The following is a 22,405-nucleotide window of genomic DNA, read 5'->3' as shown; positions in this document are numbered from 1 at the left end:
AAGGTCCAAAATTGCAGCAAGCTTTTTACAAGAAACTGACAATGGTTTGTTGAAGGTGGTGGGTAAAGCACAGCAAGACAGAACTATGATGTTTTATTGAAGAAATCTTGATAAGCACATAATAGCTGTTCAGTGAGTCAGTGTTTTACCAGTTCCACAAGGAAATGCAGATGTTCAGTTTAACTAAAAGCTGATGAGTCCTTGGATGGAAGTTTTTTTTTTTTTTTAAATTGTGCATTCCATTATTTCAGAAGTCAAAAAGAGTCATCACTCTGAATCGTTCTTGACGTCTTCCTCGACATTTTGAAAGATCGGCAGTTGATCTCCCCAGTCGCTGCTCCGGGCGCAGCGGTACACATCTCTGATGGAAGGAAATGGGGAAAAAAAAAAGAACTATTTTCAGGCAAATCTCGTGAAACTGTAATCAGAGAATGTAAAGGCTAGACAACGAACATAATTTAGTAACCAAATGTTTCCATAGCACAGAGGACTTCAAACTAACAAAAACTAAAAGCTGGCATTGAAAGCCAAGTCGAATGTGTTGTGTTAGCTTAGTCTTTGATCAGATAGTTACTCATTTAATCAAAATTTGGCCAACTTTCGACTCTTTACTTAAGGAAAAACCTCTTGCACGTCTGCTTGTGTTTAGACAACATTTAACATTTGAGAGGCTTGGCGTCTTTTTGTGAGATTAAACAAGGGTTTCGAGAATTGGCAGGTTTGTATCTGTAAACTTTGGTTTTGTATTGGAACTAGTATCAACCCCCCCCCCAAAAAAACAAAAAACCAATCCAAACCCAACCTTAATGACCACTGGCATAAAAGTCAATTAATTTGTTTCTTTTAACACATGAATGTACATTAATCTGACAGTACCTCTAATGTTAAACACTGCATACTCGTATCATAGACAGGGTCTGCCCCCCCCCCCATGGCAAACGCAGATCAAATTTGCCTCCACCTTGAAGAATTTTTCTCAGATGTTGCCTCACGTGCTTTCTTGCTATATGACTGATGTTTTCACTTCCTGATGAAAATACAAAAGGTAGAAATAGAAATACCACACTACCTAAAACAGGTATTGTGGCCAAAACACACTTCTATGACTTTTTTTTTTAGAATAAATATTACAAGGGAAGAACGAAAAAAATGGAATGAGAAAAAAAGTTGTTGAAACACCCTCCCCCTGCTCTCCCAAAATATTTTGGACAATCGTCCTTTTAACAAAGAGAAAAAATAGATAACCCTTACCCTTTTCTGACCCCTCATTGCCACTAATAATTTTCATACAGTCCCAAATCCCACTTAAAAACGAGTAAACCAATGCTGCGGCTGCAGCTGCTGATAGGTCTGACAGTATGTCGTGAAGCAGGACCTTTACCTGCTGTGCTTTCGAGCTGTCACCACCACGTGCTGTAGTCGTCCATCAGGGCAGCACATTCGACAGTGGACATGTCTCGTTCTGCGCTGCACCGGTGCGATCAGCCGGGCCCAGTCCACACCTTCCGTTTCTGCCTCCGCCGGTCCCCTCCGGGTCAGAATCAAGTAGCTGAACTTCTCCGTCTGCCGGTCATTGTGCTGAAGAAAAAAAAAAAAAAGGTTGATACGGAATCTGTCCATTCTTTTGTCTGTTTTTAAGTAGAAATTACTAACATTTTCAAAAGAATTAGTTCATATTTGCTGCCTTCTGTCAGTTACGGATATGACACAACTGCGATTTAACCTGTAATTAGTTAAAAGATGCTCTTGTGCAAAGTAAGATAATGTGTTTTACACAGAGACGTAAGCATATGTAGTGATGACACCACGGCTGAGGTAAGAAAATAGCTGCAACTACAGATGCTTTTCACTAATTTAATCGACTGATTCTTTGAAAAATGTACAAAAAGTACAAAAGTATGAAGAAGGATGTCATGTTGTAATCCTAAATCAAGAAAATGACTGAATTGACACAAAAATCTTAACTTAATTTCCACTTTTTAAAAATCTTTCTCAGACCTTTATGTTGAAAGTTCTGTAAAAAAAAAAAAAAAGAATGAATGAACTTTCAAGCTTAACTGATGTTTGCTTTCCAAAAGTGATGCATTTGCTGTAACCAGACATGTAATCCAGAGTTTAGTCTTACCCCGGGCAGAGGCAGAGGTTGGTACAGCTGCCGGAAGTTGCAAGGGACGGTCGGCTCTTGGGCCAGTTTAGGACACATCAGTTCGTGAGGACACTGGAAAACCCAGAAAATGAAGAACCGATAAAGCTGTGACACTCCGCAACGAAAATCCGGCATGATATTTTAAAACCAAGTGGGGTTTAAACGTACTGGAGCAAACACTGACGCTTGTCTGGAGTCATGGACCGTCTTCTCTTCTTTCTAGACACAGAGAACTGTAAGTTACCGGTCTGCTCACAGTGTTATCAGTGTCAAATCATCTACACAGCAGCACTTACCCAACTCCCCTAGGAGGACTTTAAAAGTGCTGTCTTATCCACTGCATTTGAGTACCTTTAATAAAGTGTCTCTGGCTTCCATAAGAATCTGATGGCCCTCTTTGGTCCCATTTTCCACCAGCACCTTTAGGAAAAAAAATAAATGCAAAAAACACAAAAACAAAATCAAATGTCATTGAATAAGACAGGTACCAGGATAGTTTTCAAGACAAGCTGTGATTTATACACAAAATGTCTCCGGTCTAGTATATATTCACTTACAGTTCAGTGATGACAGGACCCCACATACAGACCAGAGGACCACGGAAAACTGACAGTAAAGTAAACGTGATCTGAACAGGGAAGTTTTATCACTATTTCAACCAACCAGATATGAGCTTGTCTTCCTCCACAGAGTGAACACCGCCTCCTCTCGCTCCTTCACACTGGGAAGCTCTGACAGGGTAAAAGCTGCGACCACCAAATCGAACTGCACCTGAAAGGAGAAACGCAGCGCTGTCGGGGCTCCTATATCCTTAAGCCACGGAATCTATCACTGCTCATACCAACGACCTGGTTCTTATTTTATTTATTCAAAAAAAAAAAATACAAATTGGTTTGGAGGCATGAAAATCTAATTATGTCTTTGAGGAGTTTTGTTGAGAAAGATCACCGTTGCATCATCGGGACATTATCTGGATGCATTTGGGTGATAAGTGTTTGTCGACAAGCCGTTCATGTGCCATGATGTGATCATTCAGAAAGAAAGAAGGACAGAAACATCTCTTTTTGAATCTGAGTTTGAACCTTCCTTTAGAACTCAAAACTGAAAAAGTAGAATATATTGTTTGAGGAAACTCTTTCACTTTCCTACACTGAATACAGAATGTGTTTTTCTGCTGCTGGAGAGGGGGAAAAAAAAAAAAAAAAATAGAAGGGGTCTTACCTTAGGAGAGACAGGGAGGAACTGTCTGAAATAGACTTGTTTGATGTGAGGCTGAGCTCTTTCATTATCACCTGCTCAGCAAAACACAAAACAAGCTTAGGTTGTCGGAGGAGCTACTTGACAAAAGCCCAAAACAAAAATGTGAAGAAATCTAAATTGAATCGCGGATTTGTGTCTGCACCTTTGAGAAGTCGTTCTGCCAGAATGTTCATTGGCCCAGAGCTGTCCACACACACCATCTCCTTCAAAGAGCCGGCCCAGCATGAGTGTGATGCCCTGCGGGAGAAAGCGAGAGTCCCCGTTTAGAGTCTTGTAATTTACACGAGATCTCTCTTAGATGCTGCGCCGGTGTTGTACACGAACCAGACGACTGTTCCCAGCCCCGAGCCGAAATCCAGGAGAGACTGAGGGGCAAAAGAGGGATCCCTCTTCTTTATCTGGAATGATAGCGAAAAGAAGAACAGTCATCTAGGACATATGATGGCAGGAATTTGACCCACTCGTCATAATCCTCCGTATTTTTACATTTTTCTAGGCTCGACCACTATAAGTGTAAAAGAGTGTTCGTCTGAGACGTGGGTGACCTGACCCTTTAAGGGAAGCCCCGGCATCGTTATGCGAGTTACCCTACGATCCCCGACGCTCGCTCATACCTCGTTTAGAGCTCGCCTCGCCGCCGCGTAGCCGCCGGCCAGCCGAGCCGCCATGTAGACCACACCTAACTCTTCATCATACCTGAAACACAGACAGCGGGCCGTATAACAAACTCATCTACATCTCGGGCTCAAACAGGAGAAGTCCCCAGATATAAGCTCCAAAATGGAATGAAATTACGTTTCTAAACTTCAGAGTCAATATGATAAAAAACGGTTTCCAGTGTACCTTAAGGCCATAAAGGGTTTAAAGTTTATTTTCACTTGCACATATCAGACCTACTTCTTGTCTAGGTAAATTGGGTAAAGGACGCTTTAGAGGAATTAACTGAGAGCATTGCTGAACACATCCATAATTTAAAAAATCCAATAAATTCATGACTAGTATCCTTATAAAAGAACATGTAGATAAAGCAAGTGTTACTTCATAGTAGTCCAGTGATATGTTGTTCTTCTGAGCTCTGAGAAGACTTTCTTCCTGATGCGGTCTTCCAGTGCTTCCTCATCTATATCTGCAATATAAAGGACAGTTACTTTTTCCTTCAGCTGCTGCATCATATAATCTCTTTACAGTTACTATACCTGTACATCCTCTTTAAATATTGGATATATACAGTATGTCGCCCACCTCCTCTCTTCTCCATCGCTTTCTCCCAGAGCTCTTTCTCCAGGCTCACAGCTTTCTTTCTCAGGGTCACATCCTCAACTGCTCGTTTTCTGCTCCACAGGAAGTTTGTGAGGTTGCGGGTGCGGTCGCTCAGGCGATTCACCTGCGCCCCTACAGGTGGAGAGATTCGAGAGTTGCTCAGCAATTTTGTCAGTGACGCTGAAGGAAATATTTGGCGTGTCGGCCGACAGCCACGATCGCAACTGAACCCACTGGTAATAATCGACCGTGCAGCCGTCTGGAGTTCCTCAGGTAGGCGCAGAGTTTTCAGGTTGGTCACACCTGGGTGCTTCCTGTGCGGTTCTCCTTTTAGGAAATCTACCTGGGACTGTGGCTGCGCAGCTGCACTCATTCCCTGAGGATTTAAAAAAAAAAAACTCTTTAAACTCTAGAGGGTTAATGGTACCCAACCTTCTTCTGGTCTAAGAGTAAAGCAAAGTAAAAGACAAACAAGGAATACAATTAGATAGTTTCAGAGCTGAGACTTTTGGTATTCGATTTAAAATCTTAGACCATCATTTTTTTTTTCTGATTTGTTCACTGAGTTACTCTGATTAATGGCCATTTCATGTATACACAGTTTCAAATTGGATTTATATGAAATTCACAAGATCATGATGTAAATTCCTATTTCCATATACAATACATATTCTGTATCAATTGATATTATCTGAATTACCCAACCCTACAACTGCACATGAAGAGCGCAGTGAAATCAGCAGCACAATTCCAACACCAAAAAAAACTCATCAAGAAAATGGTGTTTCAGAAGCTGGTTTGTTCTGTTAGATAGTTGCTTTAGATAGTTGAGTGACTGTATTGAGGAGATGCACTTAAGAGGTTTTTTTTGCAGAAAAGATGTACATAAATATGCAGATTCGCAAGAACTGAGACAGTAGGAGGATTTTAAAAAAATCTTTCTTTTTATCTCTCACCTCTTGAAGTCCCTGTTTTTATGTATGATGTTCTTGTAGATTTTTGCTATTTTTGCTCCTACATTGCATGGTAGTGTCTTTTCAGAAGGACATTGTAACTCTGGTTTTGAAAGGTTCTACAGAGATAAAGTTTATTATTATTATTATTATTATTATTATTATTTGTCCAACGTTTCGGGGACCCCAAAATTTCCCAGTCAAAAAGGAGGTGTCACATCACACAGAGAACAGGCAAATGTATTTAACAAGGATGAGACTGCTAGTTCACAGATGAAAAAAAGATGATAAATGAATGAATAAGAATATTACGCTTAATCCTGTGACCATAGCAAACGGTTTATTTAACTCAGTCCTGTTTAAGAGTTTACCTGTCTGACCTGCATGGTCAAGATGCTGCGCTCGACGACACTCACCCTGCACATCACCTTCGCGACCCCCACCCTCCGGCAGAGGACACGGGCACCGTAGCTCCGTGATGCCATGTCGTCGGTGTCCGAACCGTATTCAAAAAAGCTTTGTTTTTAGCTTTGACTTTCATCCGCACCGCGACGAGCACGGAGCACCGCACCAGACGCTCGCCGACCCTTCAACAAAATAACTCCGACCGTCGGTCAAGGTGGAACCTTTGGCACCTAAGCTCTGTTCCCCGGTTGAGAGCAGAGGAGCGCTCACTCTGCGCTTGTTTTCGGGCACGGTCGACGCTTTCCGAAGTGCGCCTTACTTTTCATAGATTTCACCTCAGGATTATATGGACTAAAGTAAGTGAAAACCAGATTTGAAGGTAGAGCGTTTGCGATTAACTTTAAACGTTCACGCTCAACCGTGTATCAGGTATGGGCTAAAATTGTTGCTTTGGTAACGGCTATGCTGGGTGTAGAGCGCATGCGTGGCAAAATGTTTTTTTTAATTTTTTTTTTTTTTTATTTAAAGGACGGAGTGACTCATCTTCGTACCAAGGGATCTTTAGGGGCGCCGACTACGAGACGGCAGCGGGCAGGGTTTTAAGTTTGCCGCCGTGTCTGTTGTCACTGTGGTCCCTTGAATTACTAACTCGCTGATACGTTTTCTCAATAAACGACTATGAGGCGAACAAGAGGGTCGAGAAATAAAAGTCGGAGTTCAGCAGAAAATGAAGAAGTCCGGTCAAAAACAGGTGTGTTGTGCCGCTGGAAGTATGAGTTAGCTAGCCTCCGTGACCGCGCCATCTCAGCACACGGTACTTTACTGAACGCAGCAGGAAAATTAATTTTTTTTATATTAAATGTATTTATTGTCCATGCAGGCTGTAGTGTTCTTACAAAGCCTTTGTATTTTTTGAATTATGTATTTTCAAATAAAAAAAAAAAACATAAATCACTGAGTGCATTCAAAATGTTTCCTTCTGTTATCCTTTTGTCCAGAAAGTCTGAATGAAGCAGGGGACTCGGCTGCTCACAGTGGGAGGCCAGCTCGAGTTAAAGAGGAAGAGGAGGAGGAGGAGGAGGAGGAGGAGAAACCTGCAGCTAAGAGGAGGAGAGGGCAAAGCAAGAGTCAGACAAAAGCTGAAGAAATGCCCAAAGAAGCAATGAAAAGTGAAGGTGACGTGCCTCTAATTTTCATAAATGTTGTATATGTAATGCAGTTACAGAGTGAAATACGATTTTGAAGCTGTTGAGGTGACTGGTGACAAATGTGGCGTAGTAACATTGGCATTATCATCAAGTGGTTTTTGTTCTATCTGTTTCTAAACACATCAGTTTATACAGGATAACAGGACATGTTCTTATTGCCTGTGTTTATTATTACATGTCAATTGATCTCATTAATGTTTTGTTTCTGATCCGTGTCTTATCGTCTGCAGTCAACAAATCCAACTTGTAACAAACAAAAAAAAGTTGTCCTAGTCGTTTCGTTAGATTTTCTCTACTAGGAACTTGTTTATTATTAGATGTCTGTTGATCTCAATGACGTTTCGTTTCTCATCTGTGGATGTTGTGCAGAGGTTGTGAGGACAGTTGTCATGAAGGGCAAAGCTCCAGTGGACCCTGAATGCAAAGCCAAACTCGGAAAGGTACAGATTCCACGTCCACACAAGATATGAAACTCATGGTTGACATCGGTTCTGTTTGTGGTCTGACACCTGTTAGGAGGTTTTTTGCAAAGCATTGCTCCAGTTACAGTTCCCCTTGTTAGAATGACCCTGTTTGTGGTTTATTATACATGAGTTTGTTACTATTCTTTTGTATGGTCTTAAATCAATCAAAAATCGAACTCGATTTGCAGTTTAAATCCTGTAAATGGTTGTTTTACCCAGAGCAGCTGGTCAGAAATGTACATTTCGTTGCGCAGGTCCAGCAAGCACTCAATGGATAGGCAATAGATATTAAAAAAAATTTCACTGCAGTTATTGATATTTATTTACAGCAACAGTGGACTATGTAGGTTGGCCAGGCTGAGTTTGATTCTTGAAAATGAAAAAATGTAGTTTCTATTGTCTAATTGTTGATGGCAAAAAAGTTGTTCAAAACAAATTGTTCATCAACGTTATCACTGTTACATGAGAAAAACATCCAATATGCTAATGAATATGGGATTTGTAACTGTAGTTAATTCCTCTTGGGATTTAATTACCAGTCACTATTATGTATCTTTTTTTTTTTTTTGTTTTTTTTGTTATAACACTGCCATACCAACACAGACAGCTAGAGCTGAAACAAATAGTTGATTAATCGATTAGTCCTTTGAAACAAAAGTAATCTGTAAGTAATTTTGATAATTGATTAATCGTTTTAATGCAAAAATGTCACATATTTGGCATAAACCAGCTTCTCATATATGAGGATTTACTGGTTGCCTTAGTCATGTATGATAGTTAGTACTAAGGTTTTGTTCTGGGCTGTTCGCCAAACAAACCAAGCAGTTTCAGGACGTCGCTTTGGGCTTTTCTAAGTTCTGATGGGTGTTTTTCACTACTTTCTTTTTGCATTTCACAGGAAACTGTTAAAAAAAATAATGGTCATAAATACTCATTTTTAGTCGCATGTTTATCTGTAGTTTCTTGTAAAGTATTTTCAACCTTTGTCCTGTAGTGTTCTTGTTTTTCAACCTATGAAATTGCACTTTTTTACTTTTTTTTTTTTTTGTATGAGCATTTTCCTGAACAATTGTTGTCTTAAACTACATAAAACAACACATGCAACGTAAAAGGATGCTGGTCAGGTGCAGTCACCTACCTTAATACAACTAATTGTTTAACTTCTCTTTCAGGCTCATGTTTACAGTGAAGGAAATGATGTTTACGACGTGATGTTAAACCAGGTAAAATAATAAATGATAATAATTAGAAATTGACTTAAATGGGTCTGCAAAGTCTATTTTCATCAAATCAAAAGCTAGAGTCTTTTTTCAAATTGAGTAGTGCTGACTGACCAAAATAGCAATTATGAATAATATCAGAGATATTATAATCACAATTATTCACCATGGTTTCAGATATTGATGATTTTAGACTTTAGACTAGATTTTATTTCACTAAGTTGTTTCTTAAATGACACCTGAAAAACAGGAATTGAGTAAAGGCCCAAATGCCGCAAATACTTTCTGTCTTTGCAGACAAATCTTCAGTTTAACAACAACAAATACTACCTGATCCAGCTGCTAAAAGACGACAGCTCCAAGGTTTACAGTGTGTGGATGAGATGGGGCAGAGGTAAGTTTACTCTGTGCTGACGATTCTTATTCATATTTGATAAATGTAAATGTTTGTATTTATGCAGGAGATTAACAGAAGTTACGTCTTTTATGAAACCTAGACCGATTGATGAAACTACTCAATATAATGATTGTATTTGGGCGTTGTCTCCCTTGTTTCATCAGTGGGTAAAGTGGGTCAAAACAGCCTTACAGCCTGTGGTGGAGATCTGCTGAAAGCCAAAAATATCTTCAAGAAAAAGTGAGATTATGTATTTGAAAAAAAAAAAAAAAAAAAAGTTCCTGATGTCTCACATGGAAGTGGGCTCAATGAAATTCTTGAACTTGTTTCTTTTGCCACAGATTCTTGGACAAGACCAAGAATGAGTGGGAACAGCGGGCAAGTTTTGAGAAGGTGCCTGGAAAATATGACATAGTGTTCATGGATTACAGGGCAAATGAAAAGGTACGTTTAAAGATAAAGAAACAACTCATGTATCTCCTCGGTATCTTTGTAATTAGCACCGAACAACTCGGTGACAGGAATCTCCATTGAATTAAGGATAGGGTCTATTATGTAAATAGATGTATTTCACTGTTCCAGGAGGAGAACCAGACCACAGTGGGCACTGTACCCAAAAAGAGGACCTCCAGGCTGGATGCGAAGATCCAGTCTCTCCTAGAGTTCATCTGTGACCTTAAAGCCATGGAGGAGTATGTGCTGGAGATGAAGTTTGACACCCGGAAAGCTCCTCTCGGTGAGTCTGAGAGGATCAGTCAAAGCAGAAATGTAAGGTTATGCTCTTTTAAATTTCTACTAAATTTCTACATTCCCACATTTAATCAGATTTTAATGTAGCGCACATGAAGTTGTGCCGTCTGACTACATGAGTAGATTCAGCTGGTGACAAGTGATCGGCGTTTTCAGACCTTTCATTGTTGTGCTTCATATTTCAAATTCGGTATTTATCTATCTATTTTTCTACCTGCAGGCAAACTGACGTCAGAGCAGATCCGTGGAGGCTACACTGCACTGAAGAGAATCGAGGCGTGTTTGAAGAAGAAGGGCAGCAACCGAGAGCTGCTGGAGGCATGCAACCAGTTCTACACCCGCATCCCTCATGACTTTGGGTAAGGAGGGGGTGCACTAATGCTGTCGGAGAATTGATGTCTGAATGATGACAGGCTTTCAGAGTGTTTCACACTGCTCTCAATCTTGCTGTACTTAAAAGATGTAATTCTCCAGGTTGAAAACTCCCCCAATCATCCGCAATGAGGATGAGCTGAAGGAAAAAATTGCACTGCTGGAGGTAAAGTGGTTTCTCATTTAATTTACAGAATTAAATTTGATCTACAATTATTCTGTTTATGTCTTCACTGAAATCTGTGGTCCTAGTATTTCTTTTTCTTTTTTTCTTTTTTTTTTCCAGGCACTGAGTGACATCCAGATAGCGGTGAAAATGGTCCAGTCCAGTGAAGACAGTGACGAACATCCTCTGGACAGACAGTACCGCTCTCTCCAGTGCAAACTGCAGCCTCTGGACTCCAGCAGCCATGAGTACAAGGTCTGTGTGCTGTAAATAAGTACCTAACCAATTTAGTGAAATTTCAGCCAATAGACAGGGAGAGGAATCCTATGTACAAGAGGCAAAGAGGAAAAAAAATTTCTCCACTGGCAGCTGCCGCAATACACGAGAATACAAGTCATACTTGGAATAACTTGTGTGACTGTAAATTTTCAAGAACTAGCCGTGTTTATACGCCTGCAAGCAACAAGCGTAGGGAAGACTGTGTAAACTCTCCTCATCTCTACGTTTTGAAGTTGATAGAAAAGTATCTGCAGTCCACTCACGCCCCCACCCATTGTGACTACACCATGACCATCATGGACATCTTCGCGGTGGACAGAGACGGGGAGAGCAACAACTTCATCTCACAGTTACACAACAGGTAATACAGGATGGGTACCGTTATCGGTTTATTTTGCCTCAGGTGTCGTGTGTGTCGTCCATATTTGCCCGAATAAAATCTGAAAATTATGCCACAGAAAATAGTGTTTTATTTTCTTGACAATTAATTCCTCTTAAAATACCCTACGGTGTTTGTCTGCTTGTCTGTCTGCCAGGACTCTGCTGTGGCATGGTTCCCGCCTGTCTAACTGGGTCAGCATCCTCAGTCGGGGGCTCAGAGTGGCCCCACCTGAAGCTCCCGTCACTGGCTACATGGTAGGATGGATGGGTGGATGGATAGAAAAATGCATGCATATACTGCTTTGACACTTGATTCTTTTTTATGTTTGTCTCAAAACCAAGTCCTCTGCTTTAAAAAAAGAAAAAAATTCAAAAAATAAATAAAATAAATTCATAACATTAAACGAATTTTGGAAATTCATGTTGTTGGCTTTATTAAAACATTTATCTGATAGTTATGAACCAACGAGTCATACGTTCCATGATCACAATGGACAATGCAGGGGCTAAGAACCACCTAACGTAATTTTTAGATCTAAAACTTCTACACTTCTCAACAGATGAAGATACTTTGCAGTTTGGAATAATAAACACATACTTCACTGTCTATAAACTGCAAGGGATCTGTCATTACAGCAATATTTTTTATTATCGTGACAATAATTTCCCTGTTTTTCTTTCATCCAGTTTGGTAAGGGCATCTACTTTGCTGACATGTCGTCAAAGAGTGCTAACTACTGCTTTGCCAGTCAACATAATCATGTTGGACTGCTGCTACTGTGTGAGGTGAGTTGACTGACTAAGCTATTTTCTGTGGCCATATTAAATGTTTTGTCTCACCTGCCAGTGGCTGTTGGACGGCTCGTAAGGAAAATGTAGGTAGTTGTGTGGACATCCCGTATTTAGGCTGGGTGCGGGACAACAGATTAAAGGGATGAAAAAAAGCGCAGTGTCTGCACACTGGATTCTGACTCCCAAAATATGTACTTGTCTGAAAATGCAACATTTTGACCCTTTGTCTGTGATGTTTTTCGATTCGTTGAAATTTGTTGTCTCTTTGAAATGTTTTCCTGTGATGTGGCTAGTTAGTCTAGTCAATCTTTGGGGTCTATTAAATTTTATCAGATGAAATTTTGGCTATTTAAACATCGTATATAGAATTTTTATAGTCTTGTCTTATTGTGCTGTATTGCTCTTTCTTAGATATATATGTATATATTTTCTTACAACAAAATGCCATCAGACATCAATGGCATTTTTGGATACATTTTGTGGGATTTGTCTTTTGTGCACTGATAATGTATTTTTTCTTGAACACGTATCGAGTCATGTCAGGAATTGAAAAGATTTATGATGTACATTGGCACTTTTGCCCATATTTTCCATCGTCGTTTTCCAATAATTTTCTACTCTTTTGATTGTTGGATGTTTTGAACGAAGAAACCTCCCCTCCTTTTCATGGCAGTGTTTCCTTCACCAAGTGGACTCATTTCATTGGTCCTCTGATTGGCTTTATCCAACTTCTATACATCTATTTCTATATATCTATCTATATATCTGTTGCGGGGCTTTTACCCGATGAAGGTCGAGCAGACTGAAACAGGGATCAAGAGTGAGCAAAAGTTTTATTTTGGTAAAGAAAATTTACCTACCAAGAAACAATTTTGCCATCCAGTGTAACTCATATACTGTAATTTATTTGGGCGTTTATCAATCTAAGGGCACAATTGTGCGCATTGAGTTAGGCAAGTGTGTAAAACATTGAACAAGGTGAGAGAATTTTTTCCTCAGAAATTGCAGACTCATTTATAGAGTAGATTTTCTTTTTAAACCTCTTGACATATCGTCCAGCGACAACTTGTGGTGCTTAGAGGCTGTTTATTTCAGACCCTGTAGACCTGCCAGTACAAGTCCACAGCTCATATTAACAATAAAACCAACGTGATTTAAACATCACATTACATGCATGGCCCAGATGTGGTGCGGCGCTGTTTCAGTGTCCACGCTTTGTGTGTCTGTGGGTGGTTGCAGGTCGCTCTGGGAGACTGTAACGAGCTGCTGGACGCCGACTACGAGGCCAGCAATCTGCCTGCCGGAAAACACAGCACCAAGGGCCTGGGACAGACCGGACCTGACCCCAGGAACTCCGTCACACTGTTAGTCTGTCTCATCACACTGATACATTTCATACAAGCCAAACATTGTCTTAATTGTGCTCAACTGCTACACAACAGAAAACGTGGCATTGTCTGAGGGGGAAGAGTTTTTTTAATTACACTGGCAAAGAAAAAATGCAGGAGTTGCCCCTTTCACACATGCGGCAAACAACCGGAGATTGTCCGTGTGAGACACGTTCACACCTACCGGAAATACTCGGTTTGGTTTAGGCGAGGGGCGGCGCCTGGGTAGAACGTGCAGGAGGCAGGGTAGAAACGTCATCAACTCGCCCACTCGCTCGCTGTGAATTCTCTGGACAGTGACCTGCTCCATTCACACGTTGGGACATTACAAGGACTTAGCACTAGGGGGCTGGCAGGGTAAAGTCCGTTTAATGTCCGTTTAATTTGCGTTCACACACACTGCTCCTCCAGGTAATGTCTAGAAAAGGTCAGGGTTGCAGTGCACGTGTGAAAGCAGTTTAAAATATGTATAATAGCCCATTTGCATGATGCTATTGACAAATCTGTACTGGCTTTAAAGACATCTCTCTTTAAAAGACTATGAATTATCTGTTAAAACAGTGTCAGAACAACCATCATCACTGGTGTCACGTGATGTGTCCTATTCTGCTAAAGGTAGAATAATTTACTTTCTAATTTGCTATATGTACATGTCTGTAAAGGGTAGAAAAATTTGATAAATTCAGGATGTTTGCGGAAATAATAACTATAACATTTTTCTTATTAACTTAACAAACTAATGCATACACTTTGGTTATGTTTTATTCTATTCTGTGTAACTGTCAGCGTGTTTTACTACAACCAGGAACAAGGAATCCATTTAACTCAGAGATGCCTTTGTCCTTATAGTGCTTGGCTAGTTACCCAGGCTGTTTATTTTGTCTATGTAGACCTACTAGTTGAGGGTCATTTTTTTCAAGCGCCCCATAGAAATGTCAGATGGTTTTATTCCGGAAAGAGGCAGTTTGGATTTCAACTACTTAAATGAAAGTCAAAATACTAAATGCTGAACTCTTTTTGCTCTGTATTGCCTCAAACACTAACGGACTGACTTTTCCTTTTCCTTATTCGTTTTGCCTTCTCTCCCACAGTTTTATTCTACAGAGCCGTAATTTTACATAGTATTTAGCGGTTTTATTTAGCCTTGGAATCAAAGTCTGATCTACCTGAATAGACAATGGTAGTTGTTAGTTTATGTTTTAGCTGGAGCTTGAATGATTAGTTGATTAATCGATAAGTTGATCGAAAACAAATTTGATTAAAAAATTTGAACTATTCTGATATTAGCTTAAGTCATTTTGAAGCAAAAATGACAAACATTTGATGGTTCCAGGCTCTCAAATGCGAGAGTTTGTTGCTTTTCTTGGTCTTGCATTATAGTAAATTGAATATTTTTGGTATATGGACTGTTGGTGGCAAAAAACAAGACATTTGATTATGTAGCCTTGTATGATGTTGTGATGGACAGTTTTCAATGTTCTGTGATTTTTTATAAACAAAACTATTAATTGCGAAAATTAATTGGCTCAATAATGAAAATAACCATTAGTTACAACCCTGGTAAGTGATCGAATAGTCAATCGATGTGAAACTAACCTGTGGTAGTTTTGATTGATTGATCGTTTTAGTGGTTTTTTTTTTAAGTAGAAATGCCAAAATTCTGTGGTTCCAGCTTCCCACATGTGAATATTTGCTGGTTTCCTTAGTTTTCTATGATTGTAAACTCTGGTTGGATAAAACAGGTCATTTGAAACAACATCCTGGCATCTCGGAAACTGGGACAAGTGTTTTTTTAACCATTTTTTGACATTTTATGGAGCCAGCGATTAATCAATTAATAGAGAAAAGCATCAGAGTAATTTATCCTACTATTAATACTCCTTTGTTGCAGCCCTGATCTATGAATGATATATTTCTGGAAATATTTTTTATGTTATTCCCAAAGAATTCCCATCTCTTAGACAGCAACTGGTTTCACTTCATCTCAACCACATCCTAAGTCTCTTCAAGTTAATTTTCATATCATGATGGCAAGAACGCAAACAAGTAACTGTCTGAAAAGTTGTGAACCCGTCAAAAAACGTATGCAATGTTTGGACAGTGAGAAGTGATGTAAAGGAAACGCAATTTGTACTTGATGTGTTTAAACCATCAGAACGAGAACTATATCCACTTCTCTCTTTCTCAGGGATGGCGTCACAGTGCCAATGGGGCCTGGGGTGGAGACTGGGTTGGGTAAAAACAGCGGTTACTCCCTTCTCTACAACGAGTTTATCGTTTACAACCCTGCCCAGACTCGCATGAGGTACCTGCTGCGGATCCGGTTCAACTACTCTTCACTGTGGTGAGGCTGCACAAAAACTGCAGCTTAAAAGGAATTGCTTCCCGGCGAAGCAGGGACGATACGTCACTTACTCATTCTTCGTGTACAGCTAGATACCGTATATATAAAAAAGTGAGGATGGATGTATGTGATATCAAGAAAATATGCAGAACATTTAGCAATATTTCTTTCTATGTTGCCTTATATTGCGAACATCCTCATATCAATATAAGATGCATTGCGTGTTGCATTTGGCAACATCTATTGCATTTTTGTTTTCTGCTTTGTTGCTGTGTGTTACATAAAGAAAATGATTTGGAATTTCTTGAGGCAGATTTGACATGAGCGTTAATGCTGAGTGGTTGCCACGGTTTTTATGAAGGTGTCTCATTAATGTCAAAAAACTAGAAGTGGAATGTTTTTGATTGTTTCAATAACAGCTGGGTCAAATGGGTTAACATGCAACCCAAAACAACAAATTCAGTACATAAATGTCTTATTATTTATTTATTAATTGACTGAACTTTTATTTTTATTTATGTAAAACTGAGACAAAGTCAAGAGTATGTGTAAACACTGATAAACATTCATTGACTTTTTTTGTCACTTAAAACAGGATGCAGTTATATACATAATAATAATAATAATAATAATAAAGGACATTGTCATTATGGGTGCAGTGTGGAGTGTCTGTGTGTTTTTTGTGTGCGTGTGTGTGTGTGTGTGTGTGTGTGTGTGTGTGTGTGTGTGTGTGTGTGTGTGTACATGTGTGTGTGTTGTGTGTACAGCTTCACCTCCTCCCCAATAGGTAGAGGAAGATGATGACTATGTCAAGGTAGATCAAGAGGGCGGCGTTGACGTATTCCTCGGGGTCCAGACGAAAGCTCATCATCCCCATCATCAGCTGACAGTCGATCATCAGAAACTGAGACAGACGGGGAGGGGGAGGAGGAGGAGACGGAGGTTGAAGGGCAGGGTGAGAAAATATCACCAGGTAACCGCTAGTTTACTGTGACACATTTTAATAGTAGGCCCTTTTCACGGAAGGCATTTTAACATGTCACAGTAGGAAAGGCAGAGGTGTAAATGATAAAATTAATGACGGATGAATTTGTTCGTGGCTGCAGTGGCAGACAAGTTCACTTTGGCGCCCACCACACCACCTGGATTTCTACTTGAGGGGCAGTATCTGCAAATATTCAAAAGCACTGAATTCAATTCCTTCCAAAAGGAAAAAAGGCCTTTGAAGGTTTTTTTTTTCTTTTTCCCACCTGCCATTGACAGTAATATTAGTTACAACTTTGTATCCTAGCTACAGTGGCTCTAAACTACTCTTAATGGCCAAGTGTAAATTGTAACCAAAAAGTGAAATGAATAAATTATTGAACATCAAAAGGGAATAAAATTGCCTTCTGTGTGCCATCAAAGAGGTTTTAAAAAGTCAGGACAACAAAAGTACCTGTGTTCTATATGAATTTGTCTCGGTCTGTTTTATAGTAAGAGAAGTCCTGTGTAAGTCTAGTTCATGTGTCATCCCTTTATAGAGAGGTATTATTATCATGGTAAACATTGTTCTTCTTTCCCCGTACCAGTGAATACAGCAGAGCTCCCAGACATCCGTAGGCGATATCGGCGATGTAGGAGTAGTAGAAGGTGCAGAAGAACCCGAACATAATCAGATCCACAGCCAGAACCAGCAGAATACCATAAAAAATAGTGAAATCATAACGAGTCTGCAGATAACACAGAGAGAGACGTTAGTCATTCATTTCACTAATACATACATTAAAATACTTAAATTCAGCAGGAGCTGCAATTACAAAAGGACATACTGTTGTATGTCCTTGGATGTTGGTTGTGTTGTTCTGTCAGAGTATAGCTGTTGTTTTCACAGTTCACACTTTTAGAGCTAAGTAATAACAGCTGTAATAGGGTACACATTTACTGTAGAGACAGCTGCAACTACCGATACTTTTAATATTTAACTAATCTGTAGACTATTTTCTCCATCGATCATTTAAGTCCACAAAATGTCAGAAAAAAGTGAAACATGTCCTTCCCTTTCTCCCAGAGCACAAGGTGACATATTTTTATATGTCTTGTTTCTGTCGTCCGGCAATCCCCAAATGCAAATCAGTGTTCGCCATGATATAAAAAGAGAAAACGATCCAGTCTTTACATTGGAGAAGCTGGAACCAAATAATTTTTCGTTCTTTAAAAACAATTAAGCGATCGTCAAAATAGTCACCATCCAAATTTCTGACAGCTGACCAGTTGATTATTCAACTGGTCATTTCATCTCCACGTTCACATTTTTTTCCAGCGACCGCAAATCGCACCGTCTTAAAGTCGGATATCAGTTTTCCTTTAAAAGAGAGAGTTGAGTGCCAGAAGTTCACGGCTGATTGACAGAGCACCCGAAAAAGTCCGCGCTCCACTTTCACGTTCAGATAAAACCCAGATCACGACAGGCGTCTACAGGAGACGTTTTGAAACCCCGGTCGACCATTTAGTCGACCGGGGTTTGGTCGACCCGAGGCCCCCCCGGTTTTCGACTAACCTGTGCCGAGAAAGCGATGATTGCCAGAGAAACGGCCAGCGTTACTCCCATGGTGACGAGCACGGCGTTGGTTTTGTGGAAGGAGGCGATGGCTCCCACCATGTATGACAAGCTCAGGGTGACCACAACCTGCGGGCCCAAAATTCAGGGTATTAAACATCATATCATTTGAAAATCTTTATTCTCCCCCCCCCTCACTGGTATATTATGATACACGTCATTTATGTTTAGTTTTAAATAATTATAGTCTTTACTGAAAACTTCATTCAAGTGCAGACATGGGTTTTTTTTTTGTTTTTCCCCCACCAGAAACCCTGGTGGGTTTGCACCGCTACCCCTTGGCGGTGTTTGTGCGATGCTCTGCAAAGTGTACCGTATTTACAAAACAGGAAAGGGCCTGTCTTACGCAACCCCAACAAACCAAGAAAACCTCGGCGGCTCGGTCTGAATCTGGGGCCCCTTGGAACATTTTCATTCGATTCCGTACCAAGAAAAATCTGTTAGCATCACTTCTTTTATGTCCAGACTGAACTGGAATACATGTTTTCCATGTACACATTTTTTTTTTCTTTTCTTATAAATTAGATTTAATACCGTTTAATACTGTACCTGCTTGGGTGGGTGTGTTTTGTTTTGTTTTTTTTCCTTTATTGAGCAACGTGTAGCTGTGGCAGCAGCAGCAGCCTACTTGACCAGCGCACATCACGTCTCTGTCCAGGATGTGACTGTGCGAAGTGACGGTGTTTGACATCCAACGTAGTTTTCTTTTTAAACTGCAAACTGCTATTCTTTTAATACTTTCGTTCCACAATAAGGGTTAACTCTTTGTTAAATATGTCATTTTTCACTATGTGTTTTGTGTAACGGTAATGTCGATATCAATTTTAAGATGCCCGTTAGATGTTTGAGGTTTTTTTTTGTTTGTTTTTTTTCCCCTGCATTTCTAACCCACCAGTCCCACAATGTTCCAGGGGTGACGGCGACTGAAGGACTTGCAGAAGCTGAGGGTGCTGGCGACCACGGCGAAGACGATGAAGGAGCTGATGTAGGCCCACAGGTTGATCTGCACCGCCTTTTTGACCACGCTGGATAAGGTGAACACACACACCACACCGAAGGTGAACAGCAGCTGGAGAGTCAGGATGCTGAAGACCTGCACGGGGAGAGAAGGAAAAAAAAAAATAGTGTTTATACAAATTAAGAGCTTTATCACCGAATGAACTGCACCCCGAGGCCCCTTGTGGCAAAATTTAGAAAAACAAAGTGATGCCACAGGTGTACACAAATGATTTCGTCAAAATTAACCTGTCAGGTTATGAATATATGTATCTCCTTAGTGTTTTCAGTTTTTCGTGGGTTTGAAGAACTGAGGTAAACAGCGTTGATTTCAGAATGACGCGCATGATTTGTGACCATTTCTGGATGGGAAAACACTTTCACGTCCAAACATTTACTATGGTACTTTACAACCATGCACGACACTTAACGGTTAACCCTCCAGAGTCCCCTCTTGACTCGGAATGCACCGATGCCGATTTCCGGACCTGAACTAGGGACGTCTGCAAATACCAAGTGCTGATCTGATACAAACCGAAAATCCGTGTAATCTGCCGCGATCGGATCCACGTTTATGTCGACTAACATTAGGCTAGAGATGACTGCGGCACTGAAAAAACAGAGTTGGTTTCATTTCAGGATTCTGGCTCAAATTTGCGTGAGACTGTGGTTCCGAAGCTTTTTTGGCTTCTGACCCCTGAAAACGATTTACAGGCCTCTTTTCACCGGTTGCATGTGTCTCATGAGTAATTTTTCCTTCTCAGACTGATTTAATCTTAATCATTTCTGGAGGCCCGAGGAGGGAAAATCATCCATTAATATACAGCAAAAAAAACAAAAACAAAGATAAGGGCAAAGTCTAGAAAAAAAATAATCTTGTGTTGCAGAAATAAAACATTTTTCTGCCTTCTTCTCTTGAGGAGTGACCTGACCCCGGGCTGGGAAATTCTGGTGTAGGATAACATCTCACGAAACAGCACTCGTGACAAGACATGAACACATCCCGAATAACGTTTACCAGTAAAATGTATTTCACGAGGATCATTTGTCACCGGTCACAATGAGATTTTTGAATGAATGCAGATATTCCTGAAGTCAGTACCCCGCCCCCCCCCCCCAAAACAAAAAAAAACTCACAATACGTACCTTTCTAACAAACCCTCTTCTCACCGTCTCGTCGTCAAAAGAAGACGAGGCCATAAGGGAAGTCGGTTCCACCGGGGCCTCTGGGCTGATGTCGCGGGGCGACTCGTGCCCGGTGCCAGGCTGAGAGGTGCAGGTTATCTCGGTCTTGGGTGGAGAGTACGTTGCTAGGGCCGCGGAGTAGGGTGGCGGTTGCTGCCCTTGGTAGGGGTATGGCGGCGGTGTTGAGGACATGTCCGAGCCAGGAGTGTCCTGCGCCGGTGTGGATGCGGCGGGGTCGGCTGTGTCTGACATTGCGGAGGAAACTTGGGGCCAAAGACAGTGTTCGGTCAAATTAAAGGTGTTGCATACAAAATGCAGAGAAGCAGAAGTGGGCAGTCCGTGTTTTACATACTCACAGGTGGAGCTGCAACTAACAATTATTTTCATCATCGATTAATGATTATATTTTCAGTTAATCAAAGAACTGAATTTTGAATAATTTTTCAAATAATTTCTTTTATTTGTCTCACAACAGCACAAAGCCCGAGGACATTTATCCTAATTTAATCAATAATGATATAAAACAGAGGAAGGCAGATCGTTCGCAGGTATTTGGAAGTTTTTGCTTTAAAAAAAAAATACTTTAACGATCAATCGATTATCGAAATAGTTGCTGATAAATGTTTCTGTTGAGCGTTTAATCGACTACTGTCTGCCGCTGTAATTAGAGTGAATGTATGATTTGCTCATTAACTTCGGTGTCTGAACTACTGGGAAGGGCGTTTCCACCGGGGCCATGTCAGCCAGTGGTTTTTTTTTTTTTTGATACATTGAAAAGGTTGGAGATGACTGTGGTTGATATCGTCGGCGAGCTGTCCCCCCGAGTGTAAGTGCAGTGAGACGATGATCCCGATTCATTCGATCACTAGTGGTCGAACCCTGATGAGAAAAGGAGTGTAGAGGGAGACCCAAACAGCAGGCTGCCCTCCACATTTCCGGTCTTCTCCTGACTCTCAGTGTCAACCTTTTTTTGTTTCCAGTAACTGCCTGCCAGCACGTACAAGGGCCGCTTACATCAGATCCGAGTGTTTAAACGCAACCAGACGCGCTGCCGTCTTGTTGCCCAAGAGCGTAATTAAACGTTAGGAAACACAACTTGAGCTGTGGGGCCACTTCTCCTGCAGGCAGGAAGCATTGCGGGAAACCCTTTTTACTCTCACGTCTTTTAGTTTAAAAAAAAAATGGCATTTGTGTGTTCTGTCATTCGGTACTGGGAAACACAGGTGTAGTGCTAATTTCAAATTTCAGAAATAACAGAAGTAGCAGGCCTCTTTCCTGGCAGACATTTGGCCTCATCGAAGCAAGAAAAACACAAGTGTTGCTAATTACTTTGAAGACGCCCTGACAGGAGTTGCTACATCTGAATTTTTATTTTATTATTATTATTATTTATTTTATTTTTTTTTGGCAGATGTTTTGAGGTTTCCATCACTCAGGCATTTGCTGCCGGAGATCTCAAATCCTCAGCAAATAAAACCGAAACTGAGTAGTGGGGGAAAATGGCTAAATACCTTTTTTTGTGATTTGAGTGAACACACTCTTTGAAGGATTGTTATTATACTAAATAATGTTTGCTGTCTATTAAGTACCAGTAAAAAATAAAAGCAAATAAAAATGTAGTAGGGTCGCAAGGAGGATTTTTTTTTATTTTTTTTTAATCACATAAAGTACTTTAGTTCCATAAATGAGAATAAAAGAGAATGATCTTACCCTCTCTGCTGGATGACACCTGTTTCAGAGACCGATGACAGTCCAACACCACACAGTGTGAGGCGGCCACACAAAACGCACTGGGGTGGTGATGTTTGTCATTTACTCTGTGGCGTTGCGCCCCACTTCC

At 40.5% G+C, this 22,405-nt stretch overlaps 4 protein-coding genes across 4 annotated transcripts in view; 2 read left to right on the top strand and 2 right to left on the bottom strand.

Moving 5' to 3' along the window:
- Positions 1-261: 261 nt before the first annotated feature.
- On the bottom strand, positions 262-6,215 carry mettl17 (methyltransferase like 17). Its single transcript, XM_040144136.1, has 14 exons — positions 6,036-6,215; positions 4,901-5,042; positions 4,649-4,798; positions 4,445-4,532; positions 4,021-4,102; positions 3,731-3,804; positions 3,549-3,643; positions 3,368-3,438; positions 2,810-2,917; positions 2,498-2,566; positions 2,315-2,365; positions 2,126-2,218; positions 1,382-1,578; positions 262-361 (listed from the first exon to the last, which is right to left on the bottom strand). The coding sequence occupies exons 1-14, from the start codon at positions 6,102-6,104 to the stop codon at positions 268-270; spliced, it is 1,383 nt and encodes a 460-aa protein (XP_040000070.1). The 5' UTR covers positions 6,105-6,215; the 3' UTR covers positions 262-267.
- A 374-nt stretch (positions 6,216-6,589) lies between these two features.
- Positions 6,590-16,419, top strand: parp2 (poly (ADP-ribose) polymerase 2). Its single transcript, XM_040143188.1, has 16 exons — positions 6,590-6,775; positions 7,023-7,199; positions 7,602-7,672; positions 8,869-8,919; positions 9,214-9,310; positions 9,478-9,553; positions 9,655-9,757; positions 9,896-10,049; positions 10,284-10,422; positions 10,538-10,601; positions 10,722-10,856; positions 11,114-11,241; positions 11,417-11,516; positions 11,949-12,047; positions 13,293-13,417; positions 15,630-16,419. The coding sequence occupies exons 1-16, from the start codon at positions 6,703-6,705 to the stop codon at positions 15,787-15,789; spliced, it is 1,752 nt and encodes a 583-aa protein (XP_039999122.1). The 5' UTR covers positions 6,590-6,702; the 3' UTR covers positions 15,790-16,419.
- A 135-nt stretch (positions 16,420-16,554) lies between these two features.
- si:ch211-284o19.8 (protein lifeguard 1) lies at positions 16,555-22,365 on the bottom strand. The gene is made up of 6 exons (XM_040143189.1): positions 22,276-22,365; positions 20,527-20,828; positions 19,277-19,477; positions 18,325-18,453; positions 17,354-17,497; positions 16,555-16,689 (listed from the first exon to the last, which is right to left on the bottom strand). Exons 2-6 carry the CDS (start codon positions 20,815-20,817, stop codon positions 16,555-16,557), a joined length of 900 nt encoding a protein of 299 aa, XP_039999123.1. The 5' UTR covers positions 20,818-20,828; positions 22,276-22,365.
- Positions 19,299-22,405, top strand: part of LOC120798683 (NACHT, LRR and PYD domains-containing protein 12-like) — a 35,828-nt gene continuing 32,721 nt past the window's right edge. Inside the window, exon 1 of the mRNA XM_040143181.1 lies at positions 19,299-19,418. The gene's annotated coding sequence lies outside the window, so the exon portion shown is untranslated. The remainder of the gene's footprint in view (positions 19,419-22,405) is intronic.

The sequence above is a fragment of the Xiphias gladius genome, chromosome 14 (genome assembly GCF_016859285.1).
Source record: "Xiphias gladius isolate SHS-SW01 ecotype Sanya breed wild chromosome 14, ASM1685928v1, whole genome shotgun sequence".
Lineage (NCBI taxonomy): Eukaryota > Metazoa > Chordata > Actinopteri > Istiophoriformes > Xiphiidae > Xiphias > Xiphias gladius.
This window is presented reverse-complemented; position numbering and strand designations above follow the sequence as displayed.

What these genes read in the sequence shown, in the direction of transcription:
- mettl17 (XM_040144136.1), bottom strand. Translation starts at nt 6,104, where the DNA reads ATGGCATCACGGAGCTACGGTGCCCGTGTCCTCTGCCGGAGGGTGGGG. An exon ending in TCCTCCCTGTCTCTCCTAAG is followed by an intron (nt 2,918 to 3,367) that starts GTAAGACCCCTT and finishes TTCTCCTTTCAG; the next exon opens with GTGCAGTTCGATTTGGTGGT. An exon ending in ACAGCTCGAAAGCACAGCAG is followed by an intron (nt 362 to 1,381) that starts GTAAAGGTCCTG and finishes TCCTTCCATCAG; the next exon opens with AGATGTGTACCGCTGCGCCC.
- parp2 (XM_040143188.1), top strand. Translation starts at nt 6,703, where the DNA reads ATGAGGCGAACAAGAGGGTCGAGAAATAAAAGTCGGAGTTCAGCAGAA. An exon ending in ATCTCACAGTTACACAACAG is followed by an intron (nt 11,242 to 11,416) that starts GTAATACAGGAT and finishes TCTGTCTGCCAG; the next exon opens with GACTCTGCTGTGGCATGGTT. An exon ending in CCCAGGAACTCCGTCACACT is followed by an intron (nt 13,418 to 15,629) that starts GTTAGTCTGTCT and finishes TCTCTTTCTCAG; the next exon opens with GGATGGCGTCACAGTGCCAA.
- si:ch211-284o19.8 (XM_040143189.1), bottom strand. Translation starts at nt 20,817, where the DNA reads ATGTCAGACACAGCCGACCCCGCCGCATCCACACCGGCGCAGGACACT. An exon ending in GAAGAGGGTTTGTTAGAAAG is followed by an intron (nt 19,478 to 20,526) that starts GTACGTATTGTG and finishes CTCCCCGTGCAG; the next exon opens with GTCTTCAGCATCCTGACTCT. An exon ending in GAGCTCTGCTGTATTCACTG is followed by an intron (nt 16,690 to 17,353) that starts GTACGGGGAAAG and finishes CGTCTGTCTCAG; the next exon opens with TTTCTGATGATCGACTGTCA.